This window comes from Nomia melanderi, chromosome 2 (assembly GCF_051020985.1).
Source record: "Nomia melanderi isolate GNS246 chromosome 2, iyNomMela1, whole genome shotgun sequence".
Taxonomy (NCBI): Eukaryota; Metazoa; Arthropoda; class Insecta; order Hymenoptera; family Halictidae; genus Nomia; species Nomia melanderi.
The window spans coordinates 12,588,766-12,609,597 of NC_135000.1; the positions used below are offsets into that span (position 1 = coordinate 12,588,766).

The 20,832-nt window shown below is 34.9% G+C and overlaps 1 protein-coding gene across 5 annotated transcripts in view; it reads right to left on the minus strand.

Moving 5' to 3' along the window:
- Positions 1–20,832, minus strand: part of kn (EBF transcription factor knot) — a 114,407-nt gene that overhangs the window by 77,360 nt on the left and 16,215 nt on the right. For all 5 annotated transcript variants that reach the window (XR_004235763.2, XR_004235764.2, XM_031985255.2 and 2 more), the window contains exons 3-4: positions 14,168–14,231; positions 8,759–8,814 (exon numbers count right to left, since the gene is read on the minus strand). Coding sequence is in view for 3 of the 5 variants with exons in the window: in XM_031985255.2 (XP_031841115.1) it covers positions 8,759–8,814; positions 14,168–14,231 (120 nt within the window). In the remaining 2 variants the exon portion in view is untranslated. The remainder of the gene's footprint in view (positions 1–8,758; positions 8,815–14,167; positions 14,232–20,832) is intronic.

Consider the following 20,832-nt stretch of genomic DNA (forward strand, 5'->3'; position numbering starts at 1 on the left):
GAATATAAGTAAAAGCTGTTGGTGATAGTTCTTTTGAAACGTTTACCGAATTTAATTACTTGGAACAGATAAAAACAGCGGATAATGAAAATTAAAACGCCCAATCGAGACAATTTATAAAAAAGACGAAAATTATACTGAAATTGAACAAATATTTTTTTAAACAAAATTCTCCTTTCTTTTCTCAATTTTTATTTAAAACATTATCAGTATTTCTTTATTTTTCAATTGAGACTGTATACAGTCTTTCTTTGTTCTATTTGCAAACAGCATTAATATATCCTGTTGTTCTGTTGTGCAATAAATGTATAAAGTAATCGTTTTAATCATAAGGCATCCCCTTTCAAACAAAAAAATTAATGTGTATTCAAAATGTTTTCTGTGTTTCTCGAAATTCGAATAATTTTCTATATTTTTTCTACAAGATCTATGTCGTTTATAAATATTTGCCTAAAGCAGAGTCCACTCTTAGGTAACATTGTAAGCTGTGTTCATGTTTTGTATAAAAAAGTACAAAGAATTGCTATAAAACTGATACCTTTCTCGTTGCCTACAATTTTCACGTTTCATGTTATGTATCAGACGTGGTTGAGCACGTTTCTGAGTTCGGAGACAAACGTAAAGGAGATTAAATAAATATCAGTAATTGCAACTACGTAGGATTTCACTATTACACGAAATTAATGTCATACTGTCATACTCAAGATGAAATTTACTGAACAAGAGATATTCAATTAACATATACACTATGACAAAGTACGGTGTAAAAGTACCTTTTTAAAGAAATCATTAAATATTTTACTAAGAAGACATAATGTATCTATATTACTCTGTAGCAGAAAAAAGAACTTACATAGGTTACCGATAATTTTCAATGAAAATGGTATAAAAATCTATTTCGCAGAGATAAAAATTTCAGAAATCAACTTGGAAATTGTGAAATTCTCTACAAACAATCGTAATATGGTTCAAAATAGATCCTACAATATTATTGCTTAATATTAGAACAAAAAGATCCACTTGACATATTCTACTTAGAGTCGAATATTATATTATTCAAATAATTACAGTTACAAATAATTATCATAAACAGTTTATGCGGTATAAAACTGAGCAGGAAGAAAATGTTACAAATGTTTACTATGTTTGTAAATATTAAAATACACTTTTAATCATATTTTTGTTGTCAACTCACTTCCAATTGCATTGTAAGTTATTTTGTAAACGTTCTGCACCAGTTTATGTGATTCATTTTACCTATATCTATTCATAATCGTATGGATATAGAAATTGTTTTACCAGCTTTATACTGATTTCACGTGTATAAATACTTATTCACTGAATACCATGCGATTAATTCGCTGAATGTCTTAAAAAGAAGCGATTCAATAATCAGAGGAAAGTTGGAGGCAACATGAGACGACTCGTTTTGAAGATACTTCCAGTCAGCATCAACCCCTCAGGGGCCTTTCCTGCGTTGCCCTTTGGTCCCAGTAGATTCGTTTGGGCCTCCCTCAACCCCTCAATTCCCACGGGAATTACTTACGAAGGACTAATAGCGATAACACACTTCTAAAATAACAAGATAACAATTTAACAAATATAAACTGCTATAATACTCTTTCAGAGATTTCAGCTACCTCCTTGCCTTCCCTAAAGGTTACTTTTAACACGATGGAATGTATCTATTTACCTACAGTTGAGAGATGCCGATGTCTAGCAGAGCAACATAGGCTCAAGAGGTGTCTTTCTAGTTTATAGTTTTATCGTTTTGATTGGATAAGTGTAAGAAATTAGGAAGTAAAACCAACAGAAACTTGGGTGGGAACAAATGAAAACTGATCGATCAGCCGAATTCCTTAGCCTAGCCATCAGGTGGTCCAGCAGTATTTACATTTGAGTACCGTTATATACTTATCCAAATAAAATGAACGTATCGTAAATTCTCGTTTAACGATAACCTTAACAAGAAACGATTTCGATTGGAAGACAATGTAAAAACAGTTTCAAATTCTATTCAGTTTATGAGTAGAGTTAATCGGGGAGATATGGCCCACTTTTTAACATGGAACTGTTACATTGTAAATATCATTAATACTCTACAAAAAGAATATATATTCATTAAAGTTTATATATGTAAGAAGAATAGTTAAATATTCCTTTCTGTAAGATTCAGTATACCACGAAGAAACAATTGGAAATATAAATATTCGACAATCTAAATGAAATAGGACCATCTCAGCCGGATATCATTCGTTTAAAAATTAAATGACACGAATGAAATGTCATTGCTACGCATATTACAGTTTCCTCAAACAAGTCGTTAACGTTACACTTAAAAATTGCTTCAAAAAACTCGCTCAAAAACAAAATAAAGAAGCGACGTTGCTCACTAGAACTTGACGAAGACGACAATTGAACGAAGAAGAAAATGTAGCGGGAGAGTTCAGATAAATTCGAAGATAGTCATTCAAATATGCTGTAATGATTTCCATCCCGAATCGATTCGAAAAGTCCCCTGGGAATCTCTTTCTATATCGCTCGTGCAACCCCCGATGTCTGACGTACACACCACCGTACAACATGCATACAATGTTACTTTCACCCCTCGAAAGAATGTCGACCGCCGTAGGGATGGTTGACACGCTCTCTTTCTCTTCTTATCTGCCGAGGATTAACTTATCTGAAACTTATTATTTCTGTAATCTATAGTTAAATACACATATTTCAGCATTATACACATACACCCGACGTCAGGGGGCTGATATCGAATTTGATTCGGTAATGTTTAAGGATTACCGAAGACGTGCGTCGTCTCTTGATCTTGAATAGCAAACACATATTTCTTTCTTCCGCCGGGCGTTTCGGGTACTCATGAAAATACGTGAACATTAGCTCGATATCGATGATCGATATATTGGAACGGACACCGACACCAACGTAAGTATAATATATACCATATTCCAGAGAATCCTTCCTCGATTTCTGCCTGAATTCCCGCGGGATGTGCTCCGTGGAACACAGAAAAAAAGGAAAAATTCCGACTGATCATCTCCAGCGGAGGATAGAAGTTGAAGCTTAAAAGGGTTACGTACAATTTCCTGTTGTTCATTCATTTAGAATAACGCCGGTACGTGGTTCGCTGCTTCCCCCATCCTGTAAGTGCTTTTTTATCCCCGGAACTAATTACCATTTAGCATTTTTAATCCTGCGAAAAAGCGCATTCCGGCCCTTCCCATCTTTCTCCTTCCTTCCTCCCGGCCGGAAGTTCGTTCTCGAACGTTTACAACATATGTTGTTAGCGCCATTCAGCCACGGCCGCCCCATACACGTACTCTTTTCTTTTTCTGGAAGCTGCTCGTATTTTTCTGGAAATTTTAGTGGTAAACGCACGGCAGTTCTCGACATTCTGTATTTTTTCTCCTACTTTCTCGTCGAGAGTCCTCCTCCCGGACTCTCCGGCACTCCGGCTCGGCGCCTCTCTCTACTTTCCGAGCGAAAGTAGATATAGATACTTCTATATCTTGGTCAGAAGCGAAGAAATTGAAGAACAGCTTAGGGGTAGGAAGGCTTCGCCACGGGCTTACCAGCCAGCTCGGTGTAGCAAATTATTGCGGATTTATAACCGTCCACTTGATTCGGTTTCGGAGAACTCAGCTGCACTCGCGAATTGGAATTTATGAGCCGTAACTGAATATTTGTTTATAAAATTTCTTTTTAGATAACTTATGGGTGTTTCGCTAATTTTTATGGTACTTAGACAATCATGCGTGGGTGTTTTCAACATTTATTTTGCCTTGTTCTCTTTCAAATTGCTTACCATTCGTGAAACTTCCGTATATTAGCTAATTCTTTTATCTCACTTGCTAGACGATTTTAAACATGAACTGGATAGGTAATGCACATTTCGTAAATACCATTATTTTAATCGTTATTATATATGTTCTAAAATAATAGAGCGAATTTATAAAATGAAGGTTTAAAGGTCTGGAAAATTACAATATTGAAATATTTATTTAATATGTATTTTTACATAAACATGTTTAAAGGGGGACCTTTATTTAACATAAAGTATAAAAAGAAAACAAAACTATGTCCCGAAATGATAAAACCACTTAAGAACAATTAAATAATTGTTAACAACAAATATATTTCTTACATTAGTTTAATTACGAAACTACCTTTGAAATAAGTTTGTAAATTATATTGAAATTATCAAATTAACTGGACTAGGCGGTTAATGATAGTAATTTTTTTATTTTTGCGATCAACTTTTCTAACTGGTCGCTCGCATAGACTTCTTATAAGGTCTAGTTCAGGAATACATGGCGGTTAAGTTGTAAGAAACTATTCTTGTATCAATAATGTATTGTAAAAATGTGCATTATTTTATTGAAATTGGATCAACGTACTATTAAATTAAGTTATCCACTATAAACCAATAAAAGATTGTTTTCGAACATATTTCAGATCATTTTAAAATTTCGAAGACTTTTGGATTTCATTCATTTTAAAATGGAAACCCAATTTATTTTAGTAAATCACTAAAACGTACTCCACTCCATAATATTTCCAACACATTGTTACAATTGTGAAAATGTATTGAATATATGAACATGAACTACTAATTTCGCTCCTTAATGAAACCGCTACCTATCAAACATTTTTTATTTAACATTCTCATTACTAATTTACCTTAAAATCTTTCTGTTTCAATAGTTATTCAGTTTCCATTAGTCGCAGTTTTGACTAAATCCTTTGATATTGGGAATAAAATGTGGGGTATGCTTTAATCTTTTTGGATTCCCTATTATGGATACATTTACTTTAAGTATTTTAGTCATTTTAGATCGTTACAATTATATTCAATCTATACACATTCTTGTCAAAAATGATTAGTTGTTCTATTATTCTGAAACAGTATTTTGTTTCTTTTCTACTATATTAAACTAGAAAACAGTTTTTCCGTACAAAATGTAAAAATACATTTTAAATAAACGTTTAAGTAACGTGATACTTCTATTTCTTATTTTCTTCTAACGTTCACTATACTTTCGAAACTATCACTTTCTGAATGTTATCAACAAGAAGCGACAAACAAATCAAAGTTTTACACGTTAACCTCGACTTCTGTAACGTCCACCAGATTAAATCAAAATGTCCTATTTCACATTATTGCGATAGTCTGCTGAAACAGTCTATTTTCATTCGTATTTGAACGGAACGTATCTTTTTTTTGTTTTAGAGCTTTAATCCAAGGAGCCCTTGGCGTTTGTTAATTTTGCAGGACACAGTACATAATCCGCACACATCAACCCAGATTTGCTAAACACTTCGTACGAGTTGTTTCGCGAAACTCCATACATGGACAGAGTAAATATATATCGATTCTTGTGTTTGTATGTCTTCCTCTCACTTTGGCAGAATGGAGGAGACGCGTTCAATCGAGGCTTTGATGTATAAATTGCAGCTTTCTCGTTTTCGATCCCACCTCCCCATCTAACTTTCTACTCCCTTTACTGGCACGATTCCTCCATAGAGACGAAAAGGGTATCCCGGCATCTATCACTTCTGCTTTTCTTTTCCTCGTGGACAATCGTTCTCGAGAACTATCCAGGCGTTTACTTTGCTCAAGATTCCGTTTCATTCTTTTACCGATACTTTTACCAGTTTTAAATTCAGCTACTTACACTTTTTTACATTTCTACCGGTGTTCAATACAACGAATTGCCATAAATGGAAAAACGCTGAAGCGTTCAAATAAGTCGTTTTAACCGTTTGTTACCAGTACACACAATTACATTGAAAATTTCATTTCTGAATAAAGTTGTTAGACAATTATTATCGTTACGTGCTTATCTGGGTTTATGCAGACCAGACTATGAAATGATAAAAACTGTTTTTAAGAATAGAAAACTATTAATTTACCTTTAATAGGTTCTTAATTCCAATGTTCCGTGGAAAAATAATGGTTTTCGTGTCTTAGAAATTTTTTATTCTCAATCGTGTAAAGTACGTTAGATTGTGAACACGTAAAAACATGTTATACACCTGCTATTACATTTGTACCTGCTAACAGAGTAGGTATAATTATGATTAATCGATACTTTTAATGTGTTTCCATTCCTACAAAAAGAACAACAGCATCCTTTTTATTTACAACCTTTCTTAGAAATTCCACTGTGGTTAAAAGTTTTCTTGAAATGGAACACTTATAATTTACATAAGTCTATAAAATCTTGCACATTGATATAACCTTGCGTTAAAAATACTATAATGAAAAATGCTTACAGTATCACTACTTCTATGTCTTGTAAATAAGCAATTAATAAATGTAGCAGGTAGAACTTAAAGTTTTTAAACTTTATTTGTAAAAATAATGAATAGATGTCTAACAGTAAGTATAAAATATATGAACTTGTAAACGCGAGTTAGTGTTACATAAATTTAACCTAAATGTTGGATTAACTGAATTCGAGGGACAGATTGATAATTCGTCTCTTAAACTTATTCAAGCTCACGACAACTCGAAACCGATTAATAAAAGGAATGGATCGCGAATTGAGGAACGGTCTCTGCCGACGCAAGGCCATCGCGGCTTAGTAATTTAATCAGCTAAAACTAACATCAGCTCTGTTTCCCCAACCCTCTTCGTCCTCAACCGCCTCTTTCTTCTCCCTACTGCTCTTCTTACCTCCGTAACCGACCAACCCCAAGATGATTTAATCTCCTAAAATGGTGCAGGTACCTATAGGCTCTTAGGTCCTGGGGTCGCGACACGAAACAAAATAATTCAAGAAAGTAAGTGTGTCTCTTGCGCGATAGACGCACAGTCCCTACACTGCAAAATTTATTTTAGTATTCGCTGTAGGAGCTCCGTGACATGAACATTTTTTAAATAAAGAAAAACTTCCCAAAAATACCCGTTTTTGGTAATACAATACATTTTTCACGACTGTTTGACTTCTTTGCTTCTTAAAACTGAAATTGTAACTTAGACAATTTTCGAAACAATATTTTAACAAAAACAGATTTAGTGTTGCTGAAAAGTTTGCGATCACCGATTTCTAAATTTTTTTATAATACTCCTAATCAGTACACATACAGCTATAGAAAAATGATAAAATTATAATAGTTACCATTTTTTGATGTTATTAATTCACGTTATCAGATATTTTATCTGTTTTATTGAAATAATTTCTCTCTTTTCTAGTAAAGATTTCATCATGGCAATCCCATTACCTAAAGAAAATGAAAATTTACTTATACTTCAGAGTGAAATAAAATATTTTTAAACAGAAAATTTGTATGATAGATAAAATTACTGAAAACATACAAATTATAAAAGCCTACTAAAGAAAGAAAACGAAAATAATGAACTACATTAATCTTTTCAATGTTCTTTCACTAACTACGATTTCGTACGATCTAGTGAGAGATCTCACGATTCGTGGGCAGTGGTGTAGATAGATGGACAATCTGACTCTTTAAAAAGACGTGAAAAGTGTGCACTGCAAACATTTACATATTATTTACGTTTCGGGTATTTATTTAATAGCTGCTATACGTGTTTGCCATTCAATCCTGGAGATACTATAAGCGCGAAACGCGATTCGTAGGAAGGCGTCTCAACCGAAAGAACACCCTCGAACACATAAAGGACTTATCGCTCTCGTGATCGGCTCGTGTATTTGCGTTTGCTCGAAGGTTATGATCCGTCTTTGCGCACTATCACTATACCAGGATCTACGGCCCTGTGTACAGGGTCACAACACGTGGTTCGCGGACCGTGCGCAGGGTTCGCCACGTGGCGCAGATAACAGGATGGAGCAGACGCGCGACGGTGGTTGCTATCCCGGAGGGGTAGGAATCAACCCCCCGGAAAATTAAGTGCTTGTAGCTCAGATGATAACAGCGGTAGGAACGCGTCACTGCGTCTACTGTGCAGGAGTTTCGTAGCAGGGAAATACCAACCAAAACGAAAGGAGTGCGAGAATTTCCGGATTGATCGTGCCTTCAGATTCTTATCAATGAATCCAACTATTAATTATGCCATAATCTGGCGCGGTAGTAAACAACATTGTAACTAGGCCAAGTCTCTATTCGTTTCGATGTAAATCAAATCATAGAAATGCATTATTCATGATCGAGGGCTTTACAATGAAACAAATCAAATGTAAGTTTGTCTGTTACAGAATTGTTTTGTTCACTTGGTTAAGTTATAGCACAGTTTTTTTGTGAAATTATAAAACAACACGCAACAGAATTTTGTGTCGCAAATGTGTGAACCCTTGTGTATTTCAACGTTTTCTTGAGCGAAACAATGTGAGTTTTTTAAAATGGTTTTATACTTTCAATAATTTTATGATGAAATTATATCAAATAAAATGATTAAATGCATAAAAATCTGTTTCTTTTTATGTTACTTGATCATTGATCACCCAAAATATGTTCATGGTAATCGTAGATTTTCCATATTTTTACTATCAATGAAATTAAACAAAATTTTAGAATAACGAGCGTATACTTTCAGACGGAATTTGATGAAAATTTTCAATATGTTTTTCGTTTACCTTTATAATCACTTGCGTATTACTTAATCCCCCCAAAATTACCGATTTTAAATTACATATTTAATAAATCAAATACAATACAATTAAATACACTTCTCTCTACACAAACTTCAGCGACACGGTTCACGGTAAAGTAATATTTTTCATTAAGCAATTCTATTTATGAACTAAATATTATTACTCACTTGTTTCGTCGCGGAGTCAATAAGCCTAACATAAATATCTTGCACCTGTCTGACACCTGTAACAGAAGTAATAAATAGTGTAAAACAAATTATCTTAAAACTCCAATCAATTACATATAGAATGATTAAAAGAGATAATGTTGATATTTCACTACAATGTGCGTAGAAACTTCATGTCAATGAAGTCTTGCAACACGTGTATTCATTATATCAAAACCACAGTGGCATTCGCGCAGGTTCGACGATTTAGCACCAACGCTACCTTTATGTGGCGTACTATACTGTACTATACTGTACCAAAACCGAAAACGTCTCTGCATTTCTTTTTTTCTATTTAATATAAAGACAACGCTACTCTTTATTCAATTTAGCCTGCGACTTTTTCAGTTATCCGGTAAGAAGGCCCATTAAGTTAAGAACGTTGCGCGCAGGCATTTGCGATGGATGTGCATGGAATACGACGAATACGGAAACGAGTCCAAATTCTGACAAGTTGGGCGCCGCAGAAAGGGACTGTCCCAGAAAAACTTACATATTAAGGAGCATTTAAGGTGGACGACGAGGCAAGCGGCCCGATCGCATCCCCGGGGACGTATGCACAATCTCCGTGGTTTTTGCATGGGCGCAACCCGTACTTTGTACGATCGAGTACCGACTTCACCGAGGAGATCGCTATGCAACGCATCGGAGTAGGAAGGCAAATTCTTGTACGTGTAGTGCGTTAATTATTTTTACGGCTTTCGTTACAGAAGACCCATCGTTTGCGCTGCTTCTTAGAATTAAATATCCTTTCAATTAATACTGCGACGTGGGTAAAGGAAACATTCTAGATTACCTGTAATACAATTCGATCGTTGAATGTTTTCATTTAAAAAAAACTCCTCCTTGAAATGCTTTATGCGTTTCCTGCTGAAGGTTCCGAAATTATAACATTCTTTCTGAAGAGATTCGTTCATTAACACGTTAAGCGTCACGAGAATCTTGAACGTTTTATGCACGATTTGTTCCTTCGCAGTAAACAAGAAGAATTATTAATTATTTGACATTGGAATTATTACATTACACTATTGTTAACTTATTTATGTTAACTTATTATTATTAAATATTTTTAGTCGGCAGTAGTCATCTTGCATATTGTAATTTTTTCAAGTAATTCAGAAGCGTCGGTCATCGGTGATCGATACGATATTTAACGTGTTAAATCCCAGTTTTCGAACCAAAATTTATTAACTGTACGCACGAGATCGTAGAGAATAGCTGGCATTGTAGGTTACTGATTATTTTATCAATACCGATTCGCTAGTCTGGCGCACACAGTTTATTGGTTAGCACAAGCAATTCTATCGCGTGATCATCGTTCGTATGCATTACCGCATTATTACTATCCGTTATCGCTAGCCAAACTATGTTCGATGTGTATAGGGACCCCGTCGAAGCAAGTTTTCGAAACCGTTGCTACCTTCCACAGGGAGCACCAGGTAATCCCAGGGAGTATTTTGGACAGACACCCCCGTGGCTTCCGGCCTCGCGTATCCGGTAAGCCAAGTAATCCCGACATAAGACTCCCAGGCGTGGTGGCTACTATAGGCCAGACTCACGCCGCATAACGTTACCGTGGATTACGATACTCCGCCCGAAACTAACTCACAAATTACCTCGAGAAACCGTCGCGGCTTTACCGGAAGATACTCGTATGTCCCGCCGGTTTGAAACTCGCTGTTCGGTTATGGAGTACCGATGTCGAGATTTTTATGTACGGTTAAACATCATACGTTTACCAATTGTCTGTGAACATATTACAATTTTTTTAGCATAGTAAATATTCATTGTCGTCATTGTTAACTCATATCATAAACTTTATCGCTTAATTATTTTATAGTTTTTATATTTTCATTTATTCTATAGGGTTTGGTCAGCTGGAAATTTATAGTTGTGCAGGATAAATAAAGGGGTCATAACTATTTAAAATCTCGGACAATAGACACATTTTTCGAATGTACTTATCGCAAGATCACTTGATAAAAATCTACTATTAGTTGATTGTATAAATACAATACTATGAGATATCCAATAAAAAATTGAAACTTCAACGTTTCCTCTGTAGAAGCGTATTTACAACTGCCTTTAACTATCAAATGTTTATTTTTACCAATCACTAGTTATTTTTAATACTAAGCTAAAATACCTTAGTAGCATATTACACAAAAAATTACGCTTTCATTAAACAAGAATATATTTTCTCTTGCTATACTCAGAGAATAGAAACTCAGTTTAAAAGAGAGAAGATTCACGAGCATGAATATAAGATATTTAGTAACGTAACACTACTTAAAGTTCTTCCATTTCCGTTCACATGAATGTCTAGTTGCACTTAAAATTTGCTAAAACTTGGACATAAGAAAAATGCGAAGAAGAATCACGGTCGTGGAATCTTCACAGGACTGATAGGATTTTACGTAAGGGACGGCGGTACTCTGTAAAACGTATCCGGTTCATCGGATAACGAAGATTGTCTACGCCGCCGAGGCTCGGTATGTAAACAGGACAGTATAAAATCAGTCGTCGAACAAATGGATTCATTTATGCAAGTACGTCGATGCATCTTAAGGAAGCACGATTACCAGCACGAGGCTGTGACGTACCACGTGAACGCGCGTACATTTATCACGGACATTGCGGCAACCTGCGATCATGCCACGAACCACGACAATAAAGGCAAAAGATCGAGAAGAAGCTACGTAAGAAGCGGCATCGCGTGCCAAGTCCCGCTGAGAAGAGGCAGATAGGTCCGTTCGCATTAGCATAACTAGGCAACCGACTTCTATATGTACAAAAACTCATCGAAGAAGCAGACACCACCCATTTGATTCCTTCGATCGGCATCCTTAATCAGCACAGCTCTTATTACGAGCCGTTATATTCCGCGATACAACCGTGTATATCCTCAATCTATACATCTCTATATATCTTCTCCTTGTTCAGCTTATGCTCACGAACTGCACCGTAGACACTCTATTCCGTCATAGAAGCGCAAAGATATTGCAACTTCGAGCGCAACGAGGACGGAGAACCAGAATGAACGAAGTTGAGCGAAAAGGAAAACGAACCGCGAGATGTGGCGCTGACAAAAAGGAGTAGAACCTAATATGGAGAAACGCTGCTGACACTTGACGCGTAGGCTGTGTTCCTTGTTTATTATTTAGCTATATATTTATTGTTGCAGTGAATGATTCATAATGGAACAATTAACTTTGCAACTTTTTGGTAGTTTCTTTGTAGAGCGTTAATTCAATATTTTATTGAAATTACGTTAAAATGGACACTGCGAATCTATATATGTTCAAATTGTCGTTTTAGATTCTTTCATGTCTTTTTGATCGAAATACTCATATTCTTCTGAATCGTCCATTCTGTGATGAAAAGATAATTATATTGCAGAAGCTAAACATTGAAGTTCTTATATTGCAATGAAATCATTTCAAGCTGGAAAATTTCACAATTCAAAATATCGCGCTAGTTTCGTTTGTTAAAGTAAAGAACTCACAATACATCTTGGAAAAATCTCTAATAAACCTATAAAAGATAAAAAAAAAACAGCGAACCACATTATTTCTACTCTATTCTTTTTCACGGGCCGCAAATAGTAAAACTGGTTCAACTAAGAATTCAAAATAATCTCGAATAAGTACCATAGTACGCAATTATTTTAAAGAAGTCGGGATTCGGAATTTGAAAAACATTTCTGTTCTGTCACATGAATCATAGCTCCTAATACATGTACCGGTCCGGAAAAATGTCCTAACCATTCTGTAAGTCGGCGAAGAAATCCTTCACGTCGAATCGAACTGTAATATACAAATCTGTCGGGAAGAATAGGTATCCGGGATGCCGGCGAAAACACGGACGAAATTACGTGACAGCAAGCAGAAGGGAAGACTGGACATGGACGGGCTTCCGAGCGGCTTCGACGGCGCGGAGTTTCCGCGGGTACGACGAAAGTAGGACCGAGAACGAGGGATTTACGATCCCGAAGGTACCCCGTAGGTATTCCGTAGTTTGCAACAGTTAGTTATTTCTTGTTTGCGATGTTGGCAACACGTTTTAGTATCCATAGATGGCAGGGGCGGCCCTTCAGTCAGTCCTACCAACGCAAAAATCTCGCATTGATTGATCGTCTCGAAACAGCAGCAGCAAGAAGGTCTCTGGTATAGACCGCAGAAAAGAGAAAGGGGGGACGGGCCGGGAAAGGGGAGGGAAAGAGAACGGAAAAGAAGAAATGAGGGGAAGATAGTCGCGGGAGAAAGAGGCACGAGAACCGACAAAAAATCCAGCTGAAGAAAACACCACGAACGGCCGATCTTGTCCCTGACATGCGCGGAATGAAAAACCTCTGGAATGAGACTCGGCAGATAGCGCCTTGCGGCTTTTTAATATGATCATAATGCGAGCACGTTTTTGGGGGGTCTGTTGGCTGGACCACCTTTAGATCATCGACTTCTTCGGGGCCCTCTCTCCGCGCTTGTCGTTTCCCTGCTTCGTTCACGCACTGGCGTTCGGCCGCTTCTTCACGACGGAAGCTAAGTTCTTTTTGTCAGTCCCCGGTCCAGTGACATAAAATATGTCTCTGTTGCGATCGGGCCTCGAAAGTTCCTCAGCTTTTTAGCAGTTCTGCGAGACTGGGTGTCTGTGCGGAATGTTGATGGACCGTCATCGTCGCTCCGGATGAGGCTATTACACAAACACTTCAAACGCTTTTCGCGTTTACATGTCAAAGCGGGACTCCTTTCAAACGTGTTATTTACGTACTGTTACGATATACGAAGATTGAGTTTTCGTGCGAACTGAAGTTTATATAGCTGTCTAAAAGAGACAGATTATTTTGGGAAAATACTGAAATACTTTTCTTGCATTATTTTCGAAGTATTGCTATTTTTTGCACTTTTTAAAATAGATCATCGCAATGAAAAGTACGTGGATTATTTAAATGAAGAATCTTTTAAATCGATGAGCATGATGTATGTTCCATAATCTCATGGAAGACATTTTAGACAAATAGTGAAGACACGATATAATGAAAACTGTATCCACATTTGATACATAGATTTTGTTATATTATTTTTTATCATTCACTTTGTATTAATTGTTATAAATTTTAAAATTCTGTTTTATCGTAGGAGATATCGAAATTTTGATTATCCCGTGAATCTTAATACTAGACAATTCTTTTCATTTTTTATATTGCTAATACTCTGTGTTTTATTATAATTTCATCGCAATCGATTTATATAATTTCAATTATACAAGCTTTCAGGTATACATTTATACGTCGTAATAACTGTAATTTAATATTCATAAACTGATGCAACGGATGAGTCAGAATTAATATCGTTAGTTTATTATATTACTCACCATTAGAATAGAGCAGATGTAAGCTGTATTGGATTCCATTATTCGTTTTCTGGCCTTCGGACTCCTAAAATCAGAGATATAATATTAAACATTCCTATAATTAACTCGAACCGTTATTTCATTATTAAATAACACGAAGCTAAATATATACTTCAGGTTACGCGAGTTAAATAGAATTACCGTCATTACGGTAAGAAAGGACCACAATTTAAATTCAATTACATGTAATGTAATTGTTTAAAAATTGTATAGCTTAAATATATTGGCAACACTGAGATTAAGCAAATTGAATAGAATATTTTCTCGTGTTGCATGTAGAAGATGTACAGCTATAAGTGATCAAAAAAAGATCTCTCTGGAATCGATTGTAGCACCTTAATGGAACCCTTAGTTGTATATGTAAGTTTCAGCTAATATTTCTAAAACCTGTGAATAATAAATTTTAGTAAAATTTTTTAGAACTTGATACAAATTAGATTTAAACATTTACTCTTCTGTATTAATATATTAAAAACCCCAAATATCTATAGTTAGCAATAGTCTTTTGTATTAATATATTAAAAAACCCAAATATCTATAGACGTACTACAAGAATTAGTAGAAAATTTACAAATGAAGCTGTCTCTCAGACGGCACGCGATCAATTAAGGGTTAATGAACATTTCATATCGATTCTACTCCCTACGAATGCGAATAGCGAGAATAAGGTACATTTATGATTTGATGTTTTCGTAGTATTGTCATTCTTATGGAAAGTAATATAATCACATTGCATTTTGCATCTAATGTAATGAATTCACAGAAATGTACGCTTTGTGTTAGATTAAATCTTGTACTAAATGAACCTATAATTATTACTGACTTTTTAGAAATTACCTCCAATGAGAACGTACAACATAGGTGTACTGAAGAATTAGAAATTTAGGTTCTTTGTGTGCAGATAATTATTTCAATATCTGTGTTTGGGAATTTTAATATATCTGTATCGTACAATTTTTAATATGTAAATATTGACACCTACGTTCAATTACAATAGGAGATTAATTGATTTTTATTATGACAAATGATTTCGATATATATATATATATATATATATATTCGATATATATATATTAATATAATATATATATATATATATATATATATTAATAATCTAGTACACTTATCTAAATGCACGCGACATAAATATTTTTCCCTAAACATATTAACAATACATCAAGCATTCATATTAACCCTTTGTTCTACGGCCTCTTCCACAGCTGTACTGGATAGAACTACTGCATCCTCAATCATTTATTAGAGAAACAAAAAAGTTTGACACTTATTCTATGTCCACTTACGTTTACTCCAAAAGTTAGAAACTGATAATAGAAAAGTATCATCTAATTTATGTTCAGAACAAGCGAATAACATTTAGATCTGACAAATTCAATTTAAAATTTTCATCACGAGACTGACGCAGCATCATAGGACAGGGGATTAAACAGAAATCTTAAATCCGAAACCAGCTGCGTTGAAGTGCGACAACACCTTTCTCGCTCGCGAAACTCCGAACGACGCATTATTTCATTAGGTTGATGTAAACGAACCTGAACGTTAAATCTTATTAATCTCGCTAAATTTCGTGCCCGCTTAAATCGGTTCAAATGAACAAAACGCGAAGGAACGAAGGCTCACCCCGTTCTTCGCGTCCCGTTCTATTTTAATTAAGTGCAGCGTGACGTAACTCTCGCGCTCAGCCTGTTCCACCTCACGCTAATTATTAATTTCTTGATGAGCCGGTAAGAGCCGTGCCATTACGTATGGCGTGCGATGCATAATTATCATCCTGCCCTGTCGACGAGTCATGCGTGCATCGCGCCATATGCCGCGACCACGGTAATGCATTTTCAACTACCTATCTCTGAAACACCTATGACTGAACCCCCGCTTCGTGAAACTCAACTTGCAGCCTTTCCTACGATCTTTTGACTCGAGGACAACGGTACCGGTCGCATCGATTTTGTTTGAAATTAGTGTAACTCGACGAACTAATACGTCGGCTGCATATCGTTTGAACAATAAGCATCGCGTGATCTACTTTGGATCTCTGTATTAATTGTAAAATTTTTTTTTGGTAGGTACCACGAACGTTTTAAATTTCCGGGAAGCTAGAACACGCCTAAATGAAGGAAAATTGTACTACAATCTTTGCTTATGGCTGACAGTTTAAGTGCTAATTATTATTATTATTAGTGCTTATCTTATTTCTTTCATTGAAAAGCTTCAATTTCACTTGAAAGCAGTTGTCATTGGCCTTCTCTTTGATTTAGGGGAGAAAATACATATTCACGGACGAAAGGGTTAGATTACATAGATAGGTTACTGGGTGATCTTCTTCGATAAAAGGGGATGTCGTGAAATGTTGAAGCGTAAAGGTGTTTCTTTTAAAGTAGAATATTATACTTGCACCGTACATCTCTGTTTTATTTTAATTGACAACTGTTGATGGTGAAATGAAATTTGTCGTAGTTAAAACGTGTGAAAATAGATTATACTTAAATTTATATATGTCATAAAGTGTTGAAATTCTAAAGTTGAAAATGTTAAAAAATTATAAGCTAATTGTTAGTTCATATATGAAAGATATGTTTTCAGTTTCAAATTACACATACTTTTTACATGTGTAAAGTATTGGACTGTAGAGAGTTAAGAGTGTTTTACGTGCATTGTGATTTACGACAATGTTGTTTCGCGATGTGGGTAATGGCGTATCGAAATTGCTGTAAGCGCTCAATTCTTCTCCGCCCATTATTTTAGGTCGCAGAAAAATGTTTCTGAAAAATAATAGTCATTTTATGAACCGAAATTATTCTCACGTTTTTGTAGTATTTAATTTAAATAATATTTAATAATAACAATTTGTTTTGCGTGGAGAAGATTCAATTTAACTCAAAACAGAAAGGACTCTAAACAGTTAATCTAATCCTAAACTAATTCTTAAATGTAAAAGCAATCTCTAACAGTTTCACCATTGAATTATGCTTCGTTTAATAAGATGAAAATAAAACACTGAGATACATCGCAGTGATTATACTTTCAACTTTCTTGTATCTTAATAATTTTAACGAAATTTGATATATTTATTCACCATAAAAAATATATAATATGAATAAGTGTGTTACTCAGACTGTATATGATTGACGTGACAATCAATGTATTATCGGTTAATAAAAAATGACAGTTACTTTATTAAAAGCGATTACTAGAATGAATAGTTATTAGCTTTCTACATTCTATAATTCTTTCCTCAACCTTATTCAATATCTTTCTCCGAAGCTACTAATGTGATCAGATTGCTCTCGTAAATATATATTCTATATATACCTGTTGCAATGGTTGGAAATAGGATTATCTCAGTATGATAAAAATTCTACACTCCACAACTAGTTAAGAAGTTAAATAAATTTTATTCAAAGAATATATACCTACATTTAAAATAAATAAATAAATAAATAAACTTAATATTTTTTCACCAATGTCTACGAAAAACAGAAGAATTTCGATGTGTGGAATAAGTTTCCACATTTTTAACACAAAATAGTTTGTAAAGTCAGGGATAAAAAACCTTAGCGAACTCTCAAAATATTCTAAGTAATTATCATACAGAATATTTCAAAAGATGATTGATTTCCAAAGTGATTTCCAGGATATTCAGACAAATATATTTCTCATCTCGAAAGAGAAGATATATTTTCGCCTCTCGAATATGAATTATGTTTAATATGTAAATATATGTTAAATATTTGTACAAGAATCACTTTCAACCCAACCTTCATAAATATTAGCGGATATCGTTTCGGTATGTTTCCTCGTTAAAAGAAAGTATTGCCCCACAAATTAACTCAACGAAGTTTAGTGTCTAAGTAAGAATATACGACTATAGTTTGAGATATAGTATTCAAGGGAAAACAAACTAGTCCGAGTACGTAAACTTGTCATTCGGTTTCTTTAAAGTAACGGAAGGCGCAGACCATTTTTCTCTAATCGCGGTGCACTGGATAATCATCGTTCGTTCGCCGACAGATCGACATCATTCTTCGCTTTTTCTTCAGTCGCGTATACGTATTAAGCTCTTTCCTGTCGCAAGCATTCGTTGCGACCATTAATCTCTAAATTTGCAGGCGCACGACGGACGTTAATCAGGTGTATACGCGGATCGGTCGATCCACGACTACTTTTTAATTAAATATGGATAAAAAGCGGATAGAATGGAGAACGAACGTGGAGACCCTGTATTTACGTAGCGTACCAGTTTCCGGGAATCGTACGCTTGCCACAACTATGACTCGCTTTATACACCGGTTTTTATGTCTCGTTGCTTGGCCAATGATATCCGTGCAATTGATCATTCCATGACCTTTAAATAATTAAGCGACTAGAATATGTAAAATATATGTATATATTAACGTTTCTACATCTGGAGTTGGATAAGCCAGGGTGAGAACAGGCGTAGGTGCGCTCAGACACAAACGGCTACTCGACACTAGGACTGATCTATGTTCGCGGTGTGTGACCCTAATTAATAGGGAGGCTATGCAATGCAACTGTCCTAGTCATGTGAATTATAGATAGACATGCTCTTAGGAGAGGGAGGAATGGAGATATTTGGATAAGCGATGCAAATCGAAGCGAAGGAGGAATAGAAACGTCATTTGTTCAATGACTTGGATTCATGTTTATTTATTCGCTATGATTCCTTTACTGAAACTGGCTATTGAATTCAGTTAGAGAATGTATGTATAATTTTGAGTTTGAGAATGTCTACAATCCTTGTTCAATGTATTTACTGTATGACAGTTTATTCGATAATTTCAAACCGTTCTCGTAACTTGAGGAGAGTGAAAACAGACAATTGGGAAAAATATTGGGAAAGGAGACAAATACGGAAACATCAAAGTATCCATGAAATAGAATATTATGGCAAGTAAGGTTAACTTATTCTAGCTAGAATTTATAGGAAATTGAGGATGGATTCGTTTGAACTAAAGAAGCTTAATTTTAAAACTGAGATTGTAAACACGGGTTCTTATAAATACGGAAAGAGATTGTTTTAGGACCAATTACTTCTTCCGAGGCACATAGTTATATTTATAAAATGTTGCCGTGGTGAATAATAGTATTAAAAAACTACGGCTTTTTCAAAATTATTCATAATTTAGTTTCCAAAGTACTTATGTATTATACATGTGTAACACAGCAAAAATATTGAAGTTACTGAAATAGTGGAAATTTAAAAATCTAATCCAATTAAACCTATTAAAGCCAAAATTCGGTGATAATCCATAAATTAAGAATACATTTATTATTATTCGATAATAAAATAGATAAAGTAAATATAACTAGTAAATATTACTTTCAGTCACTGCTGTAGAAATTTTGGAAACACTCGTGTAGTAATACCTACTAATCTGCTAAGTATGTCGATATATTTAGTGGTAGTGTATAAACATGTACTGGTTCTTCCATACGAGGCTGGATGGCAGGAAGGAGTACGCGGTCATTCGTACAAATCCGCGTAGTTGTTGTACGCAGGTATTACAAACGCATTTGTCTGAAGTATCTCCACCGCAACGATTTCACTTGCGTAAGATTGAACACGTTGAACGGTGCGGCAGTCAACTTTTCCTTAACTAGCTATACTAATTGACCAATAGAAAGTGGAGCTCTAACCATTTCTGTGTTGACAATCGCTTCCCATTTCAGAATATTCTCACGGGGTCGCGACAGTTCTCCAAGTAAAAGCCAAATATCATTGGTGGTGGTTTGAACTTACACGCAATTATTTGAAAGTTTAATTCATCGGTCTAAGTGGATCAAATAGAGTGTCTGAATAACAATACATATCAACCTAATTCTTTTTTCAGTAATATGAGCCCGAGAAAAGACCATTTAGTATATAACATATTTTTGCTCCAAAGAGTGTCCTTTTCTTCTTTTCAAATTAAACGTGTCGTTTATTTCTTTATTAATTAATATTTATTAGAAATATTCGTTAGCATTCCCGAACAGCAGATATTACAGTACTACATGTACATAGGTATGGCATCAACATAAACATCTTTTAAAATACGTGGTATAAACTAAATTATCTTTGTCAAAGGGACATTAATACGATAAATACGATTTTAAGTTGATCGACATCAATTGACTTCTTTTTCGTAGAAAATGAATAACTCAATGTTACCAAACATGAAGGTTCTAATAGTTCTCAAGCTAATTATAGAAAATTTCAAATTGTCATTTCATTGTAAACAAAATTCCTTGTAATTACACAGCAAGAAGTTACAGTTTTTAACGTGAAACAAGTAGCTTTAACATTATTATTACTATTTTCACTAGTTATTCGTTTACTGTTCATAATATACTTCGAATCTTTAGTAAGTCAAGATTACGAACCAATTGAGGGCAATTAGTCTCTTCATCGACATAATGAAAAATGCTTAATCAGAGAATCAGTTACGTATAAACATTACTGAAAGACTATTGCAATTGATTCCTTTGAATTAACGCAATTTGTAAAAAATGTGCAGATCAAGATTCCAAAGTACTATAATGGCTTAATTTGCGGGGATTCCTAGGTTTATTTCTTTCAATGCAATGAAAACACATCAAGTTGCCAATGT